The 20,357-nt window shown below is 36.0% G+C and overlaps 1 protein-coding gene across 1 annotated transcript; it reads left to right on the top strand.

The window, feature by feature from the left end:
• Positions 1-5,613: 5,613 nt before the first annotated feature.
• LOC103104080 (batroxicidin-like) lies at positions 5,614-9,521 on the top strand. The gene is made up of 4 exons (XM_007499677.2): positions 5,614-5,823; positions 6,557-6,664; positions 7,553-7,642; positions 9,023-9,521. The coding sequence occupies exons 1-4, from the start codon at positions 5,644-5,646 to the stop codon at positions 9,188-9,190; spliced, it is 546 nt and encodes a 181-aa protein (XP_007499739.1). The 5' UTR covers positions 5,614-5,643; the 3' UTR covers positions 9,191-9,521.
• Positions 9,522-20,357: the final 10,836 nt, after the last annotated feature.

Raw genomic sequence — 20,357 nt, 5'->3', positions numbered from 1 at the left:
GAAAAAAGAAAAACAAAAAAAAAACAACTTTTTTAAGAGACTCAAATAGTTAAAATGACATGTATCCCTATAAGAAAAGAGATCATTGGTAACTCTTAAAAACTGTTATCACCTGTGCAGCTAGAAGAATTACACTTAGAGGGAACAGTGACAAACTGTATAGAATGAAATAACAAGACATAAATAGGTATATAGATATATGTATGCATAAATACATATACATATATATATATATACATATATATATACACATCCAGAACTTTAAAAAGAAATTAATACTAAAAGAAATGGGAAAAGAAACAAAAGGAGTTAAATTTATATGTCACAAAGAAGTTCATGGTGGAAGGGGGGAGAATATCAATACACTGGAAGGGTAAAGAGGTTGGAGATAGGAAATACTTAACTCTTACATGCATTGAAATTGACCCAAAGAGGGAAGAACAAACCAAGCCATAGGGGCAGAGAATAGGTTCGTTCCCTATAGGGGAATAGAAAGGTAACAAATGGACTGGTGGGGAGGGAAGCAGTATAAGGGAGGGAGAGGGATGGGGGGTAGCTTAAAAAAGACTACAAAGAAAATAAGGGGGGAATAAGAAGGGAGGGGGCAAAAGGGTAGTTAAATAAGGATGGGAACTAGGGGGACTAGTTAAAAACAAACATTTGTGTAGAAGGAAATAGTGAAAGAAGAAAAGGCAGGACTAGGAGTAGAAATCAAAATGCTGGGAAATACACAGCTGCTAATCATAACTCTGAATGTGAATGGAATGAACTCACCCATAAAATGCAAGTGAATAGCAGAACGGATTAGAATCCCAAATCCTACCATATGCTGTCTATAAGAACACACATGAGGAAGGTAGATACACATAGGGTGAAAGTAAGAGGATGGAGCCAAATCTATTGGGCATCAACTGATAAAAAGAAGGCAGGAATCACAATTATGATATCTGACAAAGCCAAAGTAAAAATAAATCTAGTTAAAAGAGATAGGGAAGATAATTTCATTCTGATAAAAGGCAGTATAGACAATGAGGAAATATCAGTACTCAACATGTATGCACCAAATGGCATAGCATACAAATTTATAAAGGAGAAACTAGAGGAGCTCTAGATGAATCTAGAGGAAGAACAAGATTAATCAAACCAAAAAATAAATAAGAAAGACATAAGAGAAGTGAATGAAATCTTGGAAAAATTAGAGTTAGTAAATATGTGGAAAAAAATAAAAAGGGACATGAAGAAATACACCTTCTTTTCATCAGCACATGGTACATTCACAAAAATTGACCATGTATTAGGGCATAAAAACATTGCAAACAAGTTCAGAAAGCAGAAATAATAAATGCAACCTTCTCAGATCACAATACAATGAAAATAATAATTAGTAAGGGTACATGGAGAGGTAAATAAAAAATTAATTGGAAATTAAACAATGCGATTATCCAAAACGGGTTAGTCAAAGAAAAAATCATAGAAACAATAATTTCAATGAAGAAAATGACAATGATGAGACATCCTTTCAAAACCTATGGGATTCAGCCAAAGCAGTACTCAGAGGGAAATTTATATCCTTGAGTTCATATATTAATAAATTAGGGAGGGCAAAGGTCAATGAATAGGGCATGCAAATTAAAAAACTAGAAAGTGAACAAATTAAAAATCCTCAGATGAAGACTAAATTAGAGATCCTAAAAATCAAAGGAGAAATTAATAAAATTGAAAGTCAAAGAACTATTGATATAATAAATAAGACTAGAAACTTGTACTTTGAAAAAACAAACAAAATAGACAAAATACTGGTCATTCTAATTTGGAAAAAGGAAAAAAGAAAACCCAATTGACAGTATCCAAGATGAAAAGGGAGACATCACCTCTAATGAAGAGGAAATTAAGGCAATCATTAAAAACTATTATGTCCAATTATATGGCAACAAATATGACAATCTAGGTGATATGGATGAATGCTTACAAAAATATAAATTGCCTAGACTAACAGAGGAAAAAATAGATTACCTAAACAACACCATATCAGAAAAAGAAATTGAACAAGCCATCAAAGAACTCCCTAAGAAAAAATCCCCAGGTCCAGATGAATTCACAAATGAATTCTATCAAACATTCAAAGAACAACTAATCCCAATGTTATACAAACTATTTGACAGAATAAAGCAAAGAAGGAGTTCCACCAAATTCATTTTATGACACAAATATGGTACTGATTCCAAAACCAGGCAGGTCAAAAACAGAGAAAGAAAACTATAGACCAATCTCCCTAATGAATATAGATGCAAAAATCTTAAATAGGATACTAGCAAAAAGACTCCAGCAAGTCATCACAAGGATTATTCACTATGACCAGGTAGGATTCATACCAGGAATACAAGGATGGTTCAATATTAGGAAAACCATCCACATAATTGACCATATTAACAAGCAAACTGACAAAAATCACATGATTATCTCAATAGATGCAGAAAAAGCCTTTATAAAATACAACACCCATTCTTATTGAAAACACTAGAAAGTATAGGAATAGAAGGGCCTTTCCTAAAAATAATAAACAGTATGTATCTAAAACCATCAGCAAACATCATGTGTAATGGGGATAAACTAGAAGCCTTCCCAATAAAGTCAGGAGTGAAACAAGGATGTCCATTATCACCTTTATTATTTAACATTGTACTAGAAACACTAGCAGTAGCAATTAGAGAAGAAAAATAAATTGAAGGTATTAAAATTCTCAATGAGGAGACCAAGCTATCACTCTTTGTGGATGATATGATGGTCTACTTAAAGAATCCTAAAGAATCAACCAAAAAGCTAGTCGAAATAATCAACAACTTTAGCAAAGTTGCAGGATACAAAATAAACCAGGGTAAGTCATCAGCCATCATATATATATATATATATATATATATATATATATATATATATCCAACACATCTAAGTAGCAAGAATTAGAAAGAGAAATTCAATTTAAAATCACCCTAGACAATATAAAATACTTAGGAATCTATCTGCTGAGACAAACACAGGAATTATATGCACACAACTACAAAACACTCTCCACACAATTAAAACTAGATCCAAACAATTGGAAAAATACTGATTGCTCATGGGTAGGATGAGCTAACATAATAAAAATTACAATCCTGCCCAAATTAATTCACTTATTTAGTGCCATACTCAATGAACTACCAAAAAACTTTTTTACTGATTTAGAAAAAACCATAACAAATTTCATATGGAAGAACAAAAGATCAAGGATATAGAGGGAAATCATGAAAAAAAATGCAAAGGAAGGAGGACTTGCAGTCCCAGATCTCAAACTGTACTATAAAGCAGTGGTCATCAAAACAATTTGGTACTGGCTAAAGGAGGATCAGTGGAATAAACTAGGGGTAAATGACCTCAGCAAGACAGTCTATGATAAGCACAAAGATGCCAGTTTTGGGGACCAAAACCCACTATTTGACAAAAACTGCAAAGACAGTATGGGAGAGATTAGGTTTGGATCAACATCTCACACCCTATACTAAGATAAACTCAGAATGGGTGAACGAGTTGAATATAAAGAAGGAAACTATAAGCAAATTAGGTGAACACAGAATAGTATACTTGTCAGATCTTTGAGAGAGGAAAGACTTTAAAACCAAGCAAGACTTAGAAAGAGTCACAAAATGTAAAATAAATAATTTTGATTACATCAAATTAGAAAGGTTTTGTACAAACAAAACTAATGCATCCAAAATTAGAAGGGAAGCAACAAATTGGGAAACAATCTTTATTACAAAAACCTCTGGCAAAGGTCTAATTACTCAAATTTATAAAGAGCTAAACCAATTGTACAAAAAATCAAGCCATTCTCCAATTGAAAAATGGGCAAGGGACATGAATAGGCAATTTTCAGTTAGAGAAATCAAAACTATTAATAAGCATATGAAAAAAGTGCTCTAAATCTCTTATAATCAGAGAAATGCAAATCAAAACAACTCTGAGGTATCACCTCACACCTAGCAGATTGGCTAACATGACAGCAAAGGAAAGCAATGAATGCTAGAGGGGGTGTGGCAAAGTTGGGACACTAATTCACTGCTGGTGGGGTTGTGAACTGATGCAACCATTCTGGAGGGCAATTTGGAACTATGCCAAAAGGGCTCTAAAAGACTGTCTGCCCTTTAATCCAGCCATAGAACTGCTAGGTTTGTACCCCAAAGAAATAATAAGGAAAAAGACAAGTACAAAAATATTCATAGCTGCACTCTTTGTGGTGGCAAAAAAATTGGAAAATGAGGGGATGCCCTTCAATTGGGGAATGGCTGAACAAATTGTGGCATATGTTGGTGATGGAATACTATTCCTCAAAGGAATAATAAAATGGAGGAATTCCATGTGAACTGGAACAACATCCAGGAATTGATGCAGCGTGAGAGGAGCTGAATCAGGAAAGCGTTGTACAAAGACTGATACATTGTGGTACAATTGAATGTAATGGACTTCTCCATTAGTGGCAATGCAGTGATCCTGAACACCTTGGAGGAATCTACGACAAAAACCACTATCCACATTCAGAGGAAACACTGCAGGAGTAAAAACACCAAAGAAAAACAACTGCTTGAATACAGGGGTTGAAGGGATATGGTTGGAGATGTAGACTCTAAATGAACATCCTAGTGCAAACAACAACATGGATATAGGTTCTGATCAAGGACACAAGTAATACCCAAATGAAATTGCATGTCGGCTGTGGAAAGGGTGGGTGAAGAGGAAGGAAGGAAATAAAGTGATTATTGTAATAAAAAAATTAAATTAAATTAAAGCATGAAAAAATAGATAATAAATAAATATACAAAAAAAAAAAGAAAGAAAAATGAGGGGGCTGGGTTAAACTGACCTAGAAGGTCCTTTCCACATCTAAATCAAAGATCATCTATTACCTACAACAGGTGTCAAACACAGAGCCCAATGCAGTCAGCATTACTCCCCAAGTGTGGGGAGTACCCGATTAAATTTCTGACTCAATATTCAGTGAGCCATAGGCTCAGTGTCCTGTTTCTCTTGAGTTTGACACCACTGATCTATTAAAATGAAAGAGAAAAGAAGTGGGGTGCAATGTAAAGAGTCTTGGGTTTGGAGTCAGAGAACATGGATTTTAATCCTTTTCTTCTATTTGCTACACATATATTTGGGGGCAAATCTCTTGGTCTCTTCAAGTCTTGATTTCTTCATCTGGAAAAGGGATGTGTGGTGGTCTTAGTAACCTTTGGATTCTATTTCAAATTTAAATCTATAACCCTTTGGGCCAACTCTTTCCACTTTTTTAATTATATCTCATTCTAGATATCTGCCCCAGTTTATTGCTGACAGCCCTGAGCATCTTGAATGCCTTCTTGAATTGGCTTGGGGGGAAATAGATGGTGTACATTGTGGAATAATCAACAAATCTCCTCTCTGGTCCGATTCCTATCTCTAAACATATCTGTAAAATGAGTTGAAATGATTTTGAAAGCCATTGGTCAATCCCTGAGAGTGACCGAAGCCTCTCCCCAACTGCTAGCCTTTCTAGGGATATAAATATGGAGAACATCAGCCAAAGAAACAAGGAATATCAGCCCAAGCAAGGATATCAGCCGAAGAAACAAAATGGCAAGCTTCAGAATTTTGCTTCCTCTGCTCCTTCTGGGGCTGATGGAGGTTAAAGCTACTGAAGTCCGAGGGCTTTCCTATTACGATGCCCTAACAATTGCTATGAGCCATTTCAATAGCAAATGTGATGAGAAAAATGCCTACTGGATAACTGCAACTAGACCCCAACTTAAGTGGGTGAGTACTTGGGAGGAATAAGAAGAATGGGAATAGAGGCTCAGAGCTGAACTCTGGCAAAAAGCTTCAGAATCATAGATCTATAGATAAAAGGAAATCTAGATCCTTGGGAGAGAGGGTGGTCTATAGGTAGATGAGTCCATGAATTTGGATGAGCAAAATAATTTTGACTGAACTTTGGTTTCCTTTGGAATCCTTTGCATTTCATTTTATGCATTTCAAAATATTTTTTAACCCTTACCGTCCATCTTAGAATCAATACTGTGTAGGGTTCTAAGGCAGAAGAGTGGTAAGGGCTAGACAATGGGGGTGAAGTGACTTGCCCAGGGTCACACAGCTGGGAAGTGTCTGAAGCCATATTTAAACCCAGGATGTCCTGTCTTTGAGCCTGGTCATCAATTCCCTGAGCCACCCAGCTTCCCCCTACATTTAAAAATATTGTTTCTAGAAGAAGCCCAGAGATTTCTCTATACTGAAAAAAGGATCCATGACACACATTTGCTCTTACTCAATCCATTTTATTTTCTAGATTAGGAAACTGAGGCCCAGAGAGCTGAAGGCCTTGAGTCAGAGATGGGATTTGAATCCAGAACTGGTTCCAAAATCAGTGATCAATTCCATTGTACTATAAGAAATAGGGCATGGGAAGGGGACAGGAGGCAGAATCCTTAAGGAATAAGAGACTTGGAAAGATGCAATAAAAGTCTCAAATTATTCTTCTCCCCATGTTCAGGATAGAAAATCCAAAGAACTCCACCGTATGGGTTTTACTATACAAGAAACTGAATGCCTGAAAGGAGAAACCCGCACTCCTAGCAAATGTGCCTTCAAAAAAGACGGGGTAAGAGCCACCTTTCTCCCCCATGCTTCCAAACCCCCTGCCTCATCTGCCCTCCCTCCAAACTCACTTCTCTGTCTCTATCTCTTTGCCTCCCCTCTCTCTCCCTTTTTGTCTTTCTCTGATTCTGATTCTCTCTCTGTATCTTTGTCTTTTCCTATCTCTATCTCTCTTTCCTCTTCTCTCTTTCATCTTTCCTCTTCTTTGCTCTTCTATTTTAGAATAAAATAAAACAAATATGCGTTGTGTTTATTAGTATACTGAGTTATAATAGCAATAAGACCCTTGAAGATTCTGAAGTAGATTAAATGTAACTGGAAAATATTTGACAAAATAACTAAATGTACATTGAAGCATGGGCAATGTTACTTTTTTTTAAAGCCCTTACCTTCCATTTTAGAATCAATACTTTGTATTGGTTCCAAGACAGAAGAGTGCTAAGGACTAGGCAATGGGGGTTAAGTGGCTTGCCCAGGATCATACAGCTGGGAAGTGTCAGAGACCAGATTTGAACCCAGGACTGCCCATCTCTAAGCCTGACTCTCGATCCACTGAGCCACCTAGCTGCCCCTGGTAGTGTGATATTTTAAAACTAAGTCAACAGGTCACCCTCATGTATGGTTTAGTAGATCCTCTTTCTTTTTGAGTGTGACATCTCTGGGTTAGATGGGCTCCAAGGTCCCTTCCAACACTAACTCAAGAGATCCTAATGTCCTAAGCATGGAAGAAAGCAACACTGGGGACCTATGATTGGGTCTGAGGGAGGAATGAAAAGGGGGAGTAAAGAATGCAAAAAAGAAAGAAATACTGTGTATTTCCTGCTTTTCTCATGTGATTGAGACCTAAAGCTTTCCTGAACATCTCTCTTTCTTTCTCTCTCTCAAACTGTAGGAAGAGAAGTATTGTCGGGCAGCAGTCAAATTCATCTGTGACGGTGAAGCTGATGTTTGGGTCCGCTGTTCTCCCATGGCGAGTAACACGGTAAGTGATTCCTGATGCCCTTCCTGACCCTAGAGTCAGCAGTTACAAGAAGAGCAGCCAAATAGGAAGGGGTCAATTGGGAAGATTCATAGGCATCTAGCTATAATTATGCAATTAATGAATGTAGTGCAGTGACAAGAACACAGGTTTTATGCCCAAATGCCTGAGTTTGAATCCCACCTTGGCCACTGAGAGAATGGAAGAGCCAAGATTTACTCTTCCCTTTGGACCTACTATTCTTTCCACCATAGAACAGCTGCCTCATGGAGTTAATAGAATTGGAAACTGAGGGGACACCCATCAATTGGGAAATTGCTGCACAAATTGTGGTATATGGTTGAGATGGAATACTATTGAGGAATAAGAGATGACGAGGGGTGGATGTTTTCAGAAAAAATGTGGGAAGACCTATGTGAACTGATACAAACTGAAGTGAGCAGAGCCAGGAGATCATTGTACACTGAAATAGCAATATTGTATGATGATCAACAATGACTTAGCTATTCTGATCAATACAATCCTTACGCTGATCAAAGGCAATTCCAGAAACCTAATGATGAAAAATACTATTGAACTCCAAATGAAAAAAAAATGATGAGTCTTGTCAGCATGGAAATCTAGAAATCCCCAGTTTGAGGGTAGAAACCCCAGGTTTTGACCTTGTCACAGGAGAAGTTTCCCCCTGAGGGAAGGTCCCACCTCACCAGACAATAGACTTCCACTTCAGCTTTGGTGCAGTGGGTAGCGTGTCAATCTCACAAGCTCGCAAGTCTTGAGTTCGATCCTCAAAAGGAGGGTATAATATACTAGGAGAGGCTTCTGGAGACAAAAGACCCCTAATGGGGTCTACCTCCCACCTATAGTGGATGTCTAATGTCTGGTGAAGTGGGACCTTCCCTCTTGGGGAAACCTCTCCTGTGACAAGGTCAAAACCTGGAGTGTCTACCCTGAAACTGGGGATTTCTAGATTTCCATGTTGAAGCATATTTTTTTAACTTTCCTCATTTTTATTAAGCAGTTTTTTGGTCTGGGTTTTTTTTTTTTGCAACACATATAAAATGGAAATATGTTTTATATGCAAGTATAATCTATATAAAATTTATTGCCTTCTCAAGAAGGGGATAGGAGAAGGAGGGAGGGAGAGAATTTAGAACTAAAATTTAAAAAAAAACATATGTTAAAAAATTTATTTTCAAATAATTGTAAAAATATAAAATGAAAGAGAGAAAGGAAAGTAGGGAGGAAAAAAGGAAGGAAAAGAAAGGAAGGAATGAAGGAACAAAGGAAGGAATGAAGGATCTTAATAAGATTGTAAAACTAGAGAAATGGGAATTATTATCACTGGTCCCTAAATATTGAACTCTATTCTTTATCCTGCAGATGGTCAGAAGAAGCAAAAGAGGAATTAAAGTTCCCAGTTTCGTGAAAAAGGTCCTCAAAGATGTTGTTAGCGAGTCCATTTCCCATGGTATTCCTAAAGCCATTTCAGCAGTGAATAAACTTATTAAAAAAAAGAAAAAAGGTGCTACAACACCACGTGTGAAGTAAGAAGACCTGAGCTCAGACACTAGCTATGCAATCCTGGATAAATGTCTTAATCTCTTCTACCTTGGTTTCCTTGAATGTAAAATAGGAATAATAACAGCACCTACCTCCCAGGGTTTTTGTGAGGAGCAAGAGATAACAACTGTAAAGTAATGCCATATAGTTGGTGCTTATTTAATATTTGTACCCTTAATTTCCCTCATGTGTAAATAAAGACTTCTTTTTATAATCCAACCTGGTTTTTTGTTTGTTATCATTTGTCACTTTGAAAACAAAGTAGTTTATCATTTTCTTTGTTCTTTCTTAAGTGCCTTCTCATCATTTCACTTGATCTTCCCAGTAGTCCAGAGGAGGACAAGCAAGAGGGTGAGGAGATTGGAGACTAAGCCATATGCAGACTAGTTGAAGGAACTGAGAATGTTTAGTCTGAAGAAGGGACAACTTGCTGGGAATGGGATCCCTGACTTCAATTCTCTGAAAGGTTGTCATGTGAGAAGATGGATTAGACTTGCTGTCCTTGGCTCTAAATGTCAATGGGTAGATATTATAAGGAGGTAGGTCTGGGCTAGATAGAAAGAAAAAACTTCTAGAAATTAGATCTGTCTCAAAGGAACACTGGTTGCCCTATAGGAAATGAGTTCCCCATTAATGGAGAGAGGTCTTCAAGTGAAGGCAGGATTCCTACTTGTCAGGAATGTTGTAGAGGGGGATGTTTGTGAGGGTACGGTTGGGGCTAGATAATCTATGAGGTTCTCTGCAAGTAGTCAGAGAAGGGATTATTGTCCCTAATTTTGTAAATTAAACAGGTGAGTTCTTGAGAACTTTTTGTAAGCAATTTTCTTTAGCAAAACAGATGAGGGTTTTCCATAATACTATGCTATTGACCTACTCTAAGAGACAGTGGAGGGATGAGACAAGATGGTGGAGTAGGCAGAAGCTCAGAGAACTCTCCTAACATTCCCCACCAAACAACTTTAAAGTATGTTCAAGTCAAATTCTGGACCCAGATGTACAAAAATATTTATTTACAACAGCTCTTTTTGTGGTGGCAAAGAATTAGAAATTAAGAGGATTTCCAACAATTGGGGAATGGCTGAACAAATTGTGGTATATGATTGAGATGGAGTACTATTGTGCTATAAGAGGTGACAAGGAGTAGGTGGTTTCAGAAAAGGGTGGGAAGACCTATATTCACTGATGCAGAGTGAAGTGAGCAGCACTACATCATTCTTCACAGTAATAGCAATATTATATAATGACCAACTGTGAAAGCCTTGGCAATTTTGATTAGTACAATGATCAAAGATGTAAGTCCATGACAAAAATGCTATCTACCTCCAGAAAGAGAACTGATGAACTCTGAGTGTGAATTAAAATATCATGTTTCTGCTTTATTTTTCTTGATGTTTTTGTGATGTGAGTAAAATGCAAATATGTTTTGCACAATTTCACATGTGTAATTGATATCACATGGCTTGCCTTCTCAATGGGTGGAGGAGGGTCTTGAGGGAGGGAGAGAATTCAGAACTCAAAATTAATTTTAAAAGAATGTTTTACATGAATAAATATTTTTAAATTATTTTTGGTAACAAGAATAATTTCAAGAAGTTAAAAAATCATTCCTTACTTGAGCTCCTAGATCTACCTACTTTCTTAAATTACTCAATTTAATTTAATTAATAGATCAATTGTTTATAAATAATTATAAATAAATGAATGTTTCTAAGTGGCTTGCCAAAAACAAAGAGAAAATGGGGCAGTGAATAGAGAACTGGACTGAGAGTCAGGAAGCCCTGATTTCAAATTCATCCTCAGAAACTTACTCACTGTGTGATGCAGGGCAAATAATTTGCCTCAGTTTCTTCATCCATAATATGATATAATAATAAATGGTCTTATAAGGATCAAATGAGTTGATATTTGTAAAATGCTTTGCAATGTGGGCTGTGTTATTATGGGATTGTTTAAGGGAAAGAGACGAGAGGGAAACAGCTAAATATTTTAAGTTTATTGATGGGGAATGGGAGAGGAAGAAGGGTAACAAAGGAGAAGGTAAAGTTCTTAATCTTATCCCCAAATCTAAATTCCCTTAGTACTATCCTAATGGCTAACTTATCTAGGCTAAATAGGTTAAGTTCCCCCCAAACAGAACCTCACAAACTGAGACCAGTAAATGAGCCAAGATCCCAGAGGTAAAGTCCAAAGTAGGTCCAGTAGAGAAGTGATCATTCTTCTTTAGTCTTCAGTCTAGCTGCCAACAGCCATTTCAAGCAGTTTTTCTCCTCTCAAGCTGGTATCTCAAATAGGGCCAGAAATCTTGTAGAATAGGTGCAAATCATAGCTACATCCAAAACATTCTCAAGAAGTCTGGTTTCATTTGGGACCACACAGCCCTTGGAATTGTGGGGGAAAGGGGGGAAGGCCCCATACCCCTTATACTTGATTGGATTTTAGTGATAGTGATAGTTTTAAGATAATTAGTATTGTGATTCTAAAGTGATTAGTGTAAATTCCATTATAATCTTAATACTATCAATAGAATTCATGATTTTTACAAGGATTTCTAACTAAAGCATAAAAACTACTTTTAAAGAGATATCTAACCCCTCCCTAAGTTTTTACTTCCTTTTTTTATAAGATGCTGACTATAACAATCTGTCCAGTGGTTGTTATATAAAGATTTTCCTTAGTGGGTTATAACTTGAGAAGGAGAAGGGAGTCTGAGGAAAATGGGTGATAAATGAAGACTCACAGACAAGTTAATTGATATAGGGAGTGGTGCTTGCTCCTGATAATATTCTCCTTAGAAAATTAATTAAAGGAAAATATGAGAAATACGTGGAAGTAAGAATTCCTAGATAGGGATAAAGAGAGATAGGAGGGGAGACTCCGAGGGTACAGGAATCAAGATAGTGATGATGGTCAAGGAGATCAAGGGAAGGAATAGCGCTGGCTCCTTTGTCTTTATTCAGGTGTGGATTGGGAGGTGTTCAATGAATACATAACATAGCATAGGTGTTTAAGATTGGTTGAATTGGTAATGACAACAACAAAGAGGCTGGGGGGGGGGCGGTAAATCCAACCTGGAATGACCTTACTCGAACAGAGGAGGCATGGCCAAGTCAAGACTCAGCCCAAGAATCATACACTGCCCATCAAGAGGTCTGACCATGTGTCTGGTAATACAATATCAATACATCAATCATACTTCTCAAATGCTTATATGCCTGGAATGCTACACTGACTATCTGAATCTCATGTCCCAATATGGCACAAACATCAGGCACCCTTCCCTGTTTGAAAATAGCCATCCTTCCCCCCAGATCAGATGAGAGAGAGGTAATGGTCATTTGACTTGACCTTTAGACTAATATGGGTTTTCTGAAATGAACTAACCAATCAGCTTTGTAATTGGATAACTGTTTCTAAATAAGGTATGTATGATGTTATGTCTTGTGATATGATATCAATCTTGTACAGAACTATTCATTTTGTTAAGTAAACCAGGTCTTAGCCTCTGGGCATTGACTCTTGCCAGGGTCTGATAATGTAATACATGCAAGAGAACTCTTTTATTGGAGGACTTGGCCCTCTTCCAATAAAATCTAACTTTCTACCTTGACTTGGAGAAATTTGGCTTTTTTACTTTATTTACCTCAATTGTCTATATGGAGTCTAATGGTTTCTATTTCACAACAGAATCTTGACCCTGGATCTCATGTGATTCTGTGTCACATGTCCCTGCCAATCATTTTGCAGCATCATTTTGCAGCAAGGAGTCTTTGATTACTATATTCCCCCCTTTGCACAAAGCCCAAATTGTGTTGAAAACACTATTTTGGCATTTGTGCACAATCTAAAATACTTACCAATTACCTAAAATAAGATATCTACCCAAAATAACAAACAGCCTATACTCAACTATCTTAATCTAACTAATATTAACCTATACTAGGAAATAGGAAATTTAACAAGGAAAAAGGAAAAGAAATTAAAAAATGAACAAGAACAAGTGTCAAACAGAAGCAAAAGCAAAACAAGCAAATAACATCAAAACAAAAAGTGAACATAACTTCCATGCAAACATCAAACTCAAAATACTCTTATCAGCTAATATATTACATTTGTACTACTATTGGAGTACATTAACATCAAACTTAGAGAAAAAAATTTTGAAAATAACAATAAACACAACATTGCATAATTTTTACACTGAAAATCAAACCAAACATTAAACCCATTTATGAAAATACATGTAACAATACATATAAGTGAGCTCTGTACATTATTTACACAATATATACACAGTACATACACACAATATATACACGTGTACACATATACTTCATATTTACACGTATGTTACATATGTAAAAATGGAGATTTGAATCCCAAATATCGATCCTCAGAAGTCCTTGCTAGTTCCCAGAATGCCCTATAATCTCTCTGAGTCCTCACCTGAGTGCGAGAACACAATGGGTATTTAAACTGACTGTACCACCTACTTGCCCTCTCTCTTAGCCTCCGCTTCTAGGCACATGCAGCTCTCTACCTAGCAGGCAAGATGTAGGTTGCATGTGCTTTCTTATTTTGTATTTTCTTTATTTCTTAATCTTAAATAAACCTCTAAAAATATAATACTTTTAGCAGAGAAATCAATTTTAACTGTTACACAAATATGTTGCATATACACAGTGCAATACAATTAATTTATAATTTCATTATATACACTATTTACATATATTTATGTATGTATTTACATTTTGTTTGAAATGTGATGTCATATGTTATGTGTTGTATAATATATGATGCAGTGCAAATCAGTATCTAATTTTCTTATCTACTTAATCCTACCTAACTAATCCCTATCTTCATAATTCTTCTGTCTAACTAGATTTCTACACTTAAACTAAATCTAATTATCTAACTATGTTTTGTTAGTAACTAACTTATCTATAGCTAATTATAACAATGTTAGTACCTTAACTATACATTGTTTCACTCATTTAAGTAGTGATTCAATGTAACCTAAACCATGTTTATGTTTTGTTATGTTGTTACTTTTGTTGTTATGTTGTTTTGCTAGTGTGGTACCAGTGTTACTGTTATGTTAGTGTTGTGTTACTGTTGCATGTAATATGTACTTACTACTACTTCAGATCTTCCCTTCTCTGCTCATCTCCTCTTGCTTGAAGAATTCTTCTTCTGCAATTCCATAGTAACAAATATATTTGTGTTTGTGTGTGAATAAGTGTTATGTTATTTTGTGCTATAATACATTACCCCAAAGTATCAATTCATTAGTCCATTAATCCTGTGATCCTTTTCATTGCAAATTTCTCAAAGTCTTTAAATGTATAAGTTTTCAGTCTTTTATCAAAGTCCATTAATTCCTGAATTCTTCTCTTTATCTGCATTGTCCTCTTCGATCCTCTTCCACAGGAATGGTCCTCTCTTTACTGATCTTTTTGACTGCAGACTCAATTTTACTGATGGCTCTAACTTTCTACAATCTCTTCTTCATTTTCTTCTTTGATGATTTGTACATTTCCATTATTAATACCATGTGCTAAGTTTATATGTGAACAATGATACCATGAATATCTACCCAAAACTTTTACTGAAGATGGAGAAACTAACACAACAGTGTAAGGATCTAACCGATTCTCTTGTGTTGCTGATGTTTTAGCAAAAATTTTGACCATATCTCCTGGTTTGTAATTATGAAGAGAATAATCCAAAGGACCAGTTTGAATTTATACTCCCATATCATGTAATTCTTTTAGTCTTTGTTGTAAAGCATTTAGGTAAGAAGCAAGTTGACAATCTCCTTCTAAGAGAGATGTATAGACTGTCTTACAAGTTTTTGCCTGTAGTGGAGGATGTCCAAAGAGCATTTCATTGGATGCTATATGCAAATCTGCTCTTGGTCTCATATGTAGGTAAAACAAAGGTATGGTAAGAATCTCTAGTCATTTTAGATGAGTTTCAGCACAGATCTTGAGCCTTGAGTTCTCTATTTATGTGTGCCACCTGACCTGAACTTTTTGGTGATGAGGAACATGATACTTTGGTATTATTCCTAGATTCTCATAGACTCTTTTCAGGAATTCTTGGGTGAAATGAAATCCCTTATCAGAGTCTTTGGTTAGTGGTACTCCAAATCAGGGTATAATTTCCTTAATCAACACTTTCACCACAGAGCTAGCTGTATTTGTATTTGATGGAAAAGCTTCAGGCCATTTGGTCAATCTGTCAACAATTACCAAGCAAAACTTGTATCTTCCAACTTTTGGCATGCTGATGTAATCAATCTGTAGACTCTCAAATGGAAAATATGCTAAAGATCTACCACCTAAACCTTTCTGTCTGAATGCCTCTTGAATAAATTTTTGGCAAACAGAACAGCTTGAGCAGATCTTATCTGCTACAGTACTTATTCCAGGAGCAGTCCATTGTCTCTTTTAGGTACCAATTACAGCTTGAGTACCAAAGTGACCTTTTGTGTGTATGGCTTGACACAAATAGGTATACAGGTATTTTGGCAAGAGCGGTTTTCTAGTATCTGCTACCCATATACCATGTTCTTTTTTGCTCTAAACTTCTCCTTCCATTTTTGTATTTCTGAGTCTACAAAAGCTTTTTCTAGATCATCAGATTCAATAGTTAATAAATTCATGACATACACTGGAGCATTTTGAGCAGCAAATTTTGCAGTTACATCAGCTCTATGGTTTCCTTTAGAGACTGAATCCCTGCCATGAGAATGACTTCTACAATGGATTACTGCTAGCTGTTTAGGCTTCTGGATAGCATCCAATAACTCAGTTATTATTTCTGCATGAGCAATTGGTTTTCCTGATGCAGTAATAAAATCTCGTTGTTTCCAGATCTTTCCTGTAGCATGACAAATGGAAAAAGCATAACGAGAGTCTGTATAAATATTTGCACTTTTACCATCAGCCAGAAGACATGCTTGCTTTAAAGCAACCAACTTTGCATCTTGAGCACTAAGGTTACTATGTAATGTTTCATACCACAGTGTCTCAAATTCTGTGACAACTGCAACACCTATAAATCAAATTCCATTACACAAATATGAAGAACCATCTGTGAATAAAACCAAGTCTGGATTTTGGAGTGTCTTTTAAATCCATCCTAGGCATATCCACTAGATCTACTACTTGAACACATTCTTGTAATGGTTCGCCATTCTTTGGCAAATCAGGAAGAAGTGTAGCTGGATTTAATACACTACATCTCCTCAACTCGATGTTTTCACTACCTAGAAGTACAATTTTATACTTAGATATTCGTTGGTCACAATAAGCTTGAGTATGAAATTTCCTCATTAGTGCTTCTATTTGATGTGAAAAATATACAGAAAATAGACTTCCCAAAACTAAATCTGATGACTTCTGGACTAACGCAGCTGCAGCTGCTACACCCCTTAAACAAAGAACTGTACCAGCAGCAATTGGATCTAGCTGACAACTATAATATCCAATTGGATGATAACTTTGTCCTAAATTCTATGTCAGTACACCAGAAGCAATTCCTTTGGACTCATTCACAAACAATTGAAAAGGTTTAGTATAGTCTGGGATTCTAAGGGATGGTGCAGATAAAATCACTTCCTTAAGCTTACCTAAGGTTTGCAGATGTTCAAGTTTGAGTTTCAGAGATTCTGGTTCCTCATTCCTGGTCAGATCTGTTAAACATTTAGTAATTTCACTATATCCAGGTATCCATTGCCTACTGAAACCAGTTGTTCCAAGAACAGCTCTGAGTTGCTTCTTGATCTTAGGTGCACTCAATTTCTGGTTATCAGTTATTCTTTTCTGAGTGATACTTATGGAACCCTCTGACAACACAAAGCCAAGAAATTAAATGTGAGACAATACCCACTGTAGTTTTGCCTTAGAGATTTTATGTCCACATTTATATAATTCAATCAAAAGAATCTTGCTATCCCTTAAACACACTTTAGCAGATGGTGATTCTAGGAGGATATCATCAACAAAATGTACTATTTTACTCTACTTGAATGCTATTGTTTTAAGGTCTCTGTTCAAAATTTGTGAGAATTGGTTTGGGGAATCAGTGAAAAACTGTGGAAGACAAGTCCAAGTCCAATGAGTTTTCTCCCATGTTAAAGCAAAGATCTTTTGAGAATCTTCATGAATTGGTATTGAGAAAGACACTGAACATAAATCTACCACTCTGAAATATCTTGCTTGACTTAGGATGGAAGAGATTATAGCAGCTGGGCTTGGTACTATAGGATGTGTCTTTATTACGTGCTCACTTACAGCTCTCAGATCTTGGATTAATCTGTAGACAATTTTGTCATTTTGTTCTAGCTTTGGTTTCTTTATCGGAAGTATTGGTGTATTATATTCTGAGAAGCACAGTATTATGATCCCTTGTTGAATTAGGGACTCAATGATAGATCTGATACCTTCTATAGCTTCTTTACTCAAAGGGTACTGAGGAACACAAGAAACTGGTCCTTTCTTGGTTCTCACTCTTACTGGAGTAGCTGATTTCAATAGACCTACATCTGTGGAGGAGTTTGACCATAAATCTTCTGGGATATCCTCAGGAATAAAATAGATGGAATCCAACTCATTCTCTGTACTGACTGAATCTAAGAACAGCAATGGAAAACCTTTCAGATTCTTCTGGGAGTTGTAATGATATATCCCCAGTGTCAGCACATTAAATTGTTGCCCATAATTTACAAAGTAAATTCCTACCAAGAAGGTTCATGGGACAGTCTAGCATACAAAGAAATGTATGCTCCACAGATAAAAGACCTAAAATTGTCATTTTAGGTTGTAATTTTGCTCTCTCTGGTTTTCCAGTAGCTCCAATCACTTCCATAGTACCAACAGCTTTACAATCTTTAGGAAGACTTTGCAAAACTGATTTACAGGCTCCAGTATCCACCAAAAAATCATATATCTGATCCTCTATAGTTACAGAAACATAGGGTTTGGTGCTGTTTAGAGGTTAGAAGGTTTCAAGAACTGGTACAAGCACAGTAAGATCAGTAGAAAGCTCAGTCATTTCCTGTCCATTCAAGCTTACATCTGCTTGAATTACATGAGTTTCCCAGGATTTTGTATCATCAGCTTTTATGTTACACTCATTGGTCCTTATATTCTCCATCTTAGTATCATTGTTCTCATTTATAATTTCATTATTCATTATTCAGTCTATATTTTTCATTAATTTACATTATTTTACATTCATTAGGATCTTCTATTAAATTTATATTACAATGTTCTTTCTCTGTACAACTATTTACACTAATTATATTATTTCTTGAATTAATTCATTTGTATCATCATCTACCTTATTTTCATTACACTCAATTTTATTTATCCTCAACTCAGATTCATTTATATCACATTCATTATTTCTTGATTCATTTTCATATGTACCTAGGGTAAAACTTCATAATGCACAGGCATCCTTGTTCTGATCATCTTTTACTACCTGGCTATATTTTGGTCTAGCCCCAGAATTTACTCATGATTGCATTGCCACTAGATCTGGTGCTTTTTGGCCCTGGAAGAAGGCATTTTGACCCTGATTTACATATCTATTATTATTATTATTCTACTGGTTATTAATATTATAATTATTATAATGATTGTTACTCCAGTTATTGTTGTATTATCTATTAAAACCACCATTCCTATTCATTTGCTTTCTGACTTGGTTTCTGAAAATGTAATACCTATATAGATGTCCAATCCAGTCACAAAGGAAACACCACCTAGGATCTGATCTCCTTTCACTAGGCCTATAGTTATTATTGTATCTTGGCTGCACAGATCTCAAAGCAGTTACTGCTTTTACCACCTTAATCTCAATTTTCTTTGCCTTTAATTCAACTTTCCTCAATTTTATTTTTAAATCTTCTACAATGGAATCTCTTTCATCATTTTTCTCTTCAGGGTCATTAGTTAAATATATGGTCTTTCTCCTCAATTCCTCCAAATCAAGCTCTTCTCAATCTGGGTAATTGGATTTAAAGAACTGCCTAACCTTTGGCACAGCATTCTTTACAAAAATACACTTAATGGGGGAAATGGTGCCTTCATCAAGTGCATTCATTCCCAGAAGAGTTACAACTACCTTGGTTATCCTCTCTAGGAAAACTGTAGGTGCTTCTGATACTTTTTGCTTAATGGCCTCAAACTTGGACCATGCATTAGGCCTTTTTGTATATGTCCCCATGACCTCCAATATAGCATTCCTAGCTTCAATAAGTTCTTCATATACCCCCATCATCAGCTGTATCAAGCTTACAATTTTCTGGCCATGATTGCAAAAAAGAGTCTGATCTAGTCTCCTTAATGAACTTATTCCTCTCTCTTTATAAGTGCTAATTTCTGAACAGGTGCAAGATTAAAAAGTCATGATGAAATTAGCTGTTTTGTCCAGAAATGTGACATATATGCACTGCACAGTTGATTACTATTATTATTTGTTTAGCAAATCCTCGTTTGCCAAGCTTCAGAAGGCAAAAGCCTAAAGTGTAATTTTCAGTATTGTCCAACTAGTCTTCTCACCCAGAAGAATGTGGTGACCTGTCTCTAACCCTTGTCTCTTCAGTCCCCCATCACTCCCCTTATCCTTGTTCTTCTTGAACAAGTAGTCATTACAGATTTTAGTCAGAATAGGTATTTGTTTAAATAAATCTTCCAATCTAATATCAATCAGTAAAACTTGAGCCTGTTTCTTATGTAAAATCATTCTCAAAACAATCTTAACATATGTCAGTCTGGATAGCTGCCATTAGAAGTACATAGGCTTGGGTCACTGACTGCCACAGAAATGAACTATTAAATTCAGTAATGTTAATAAATGATGCTGTATTTGTTATCAGTTCAATTGTATCCATAACCACTGTAACCGTATTATATATTAGACAATATGTCCAATATAATCCTAAAGCCATAACCACTGTTGCCCAAAACAAAATCTACCACATGTTGTTAAGATCTATAAACTTCAACTGTACCCCAAAGTTGTCCCCAAGATGACTACCCTGTTCAGGGGTTCCAACTGTCACGCCCTTGCAGTTAAATAAAATGGATTCTTTTTAAACTGGGGTGCCAAGCTGTACTAGCGGGGAATCAGGAACTAAAGTTCA

Source organism: Monodelphis domestica, chromosome 7 (assembly GCF_027887165.1).
Source record: "Monodelphis domestica isolate mMonDom1 chromosome 7, mMonDom1.pri, whole genome shotgun sequence".
Classification (NCBI taxonomy): domain Eukaryota; kingdom Metazoa; phylum Chordata; class Mammalia; order Didelphimorphia; family Didelphidae; genus Monodelphis; species Monodelphis domestica.
The sequence above is the reverse complement of the archived record's forward strand: the minus strand, read 5'-3'. Positions and strand labels throughout refer to the sequence as shown.

Bases quoted from the DNA above. Each gene is read 5' to 3' on its own strand.
- LOC103104080 (XM_007499677.2), top strand. From the start codon at position 5,644: ATGGCAAGCTTCAGAATTTTGCTTCCTCTGCTCCTTCTGGGGCTGATG. The intron at 5,824-6,556 runs GTGAGTACTTGG...CCCCATGTTCAG, and splicing joins CTAGACCCCAACTTAAGTGG to GATAGAAAATCCAAAGAACT. The intron at 7,643-9,022 runs GTAAGTGATTCC...TTTATCCTGCAG, and splicing joins CTCCCATGGCGAGTAACACG to ATGGTCAGAAGAAGCAAAAG.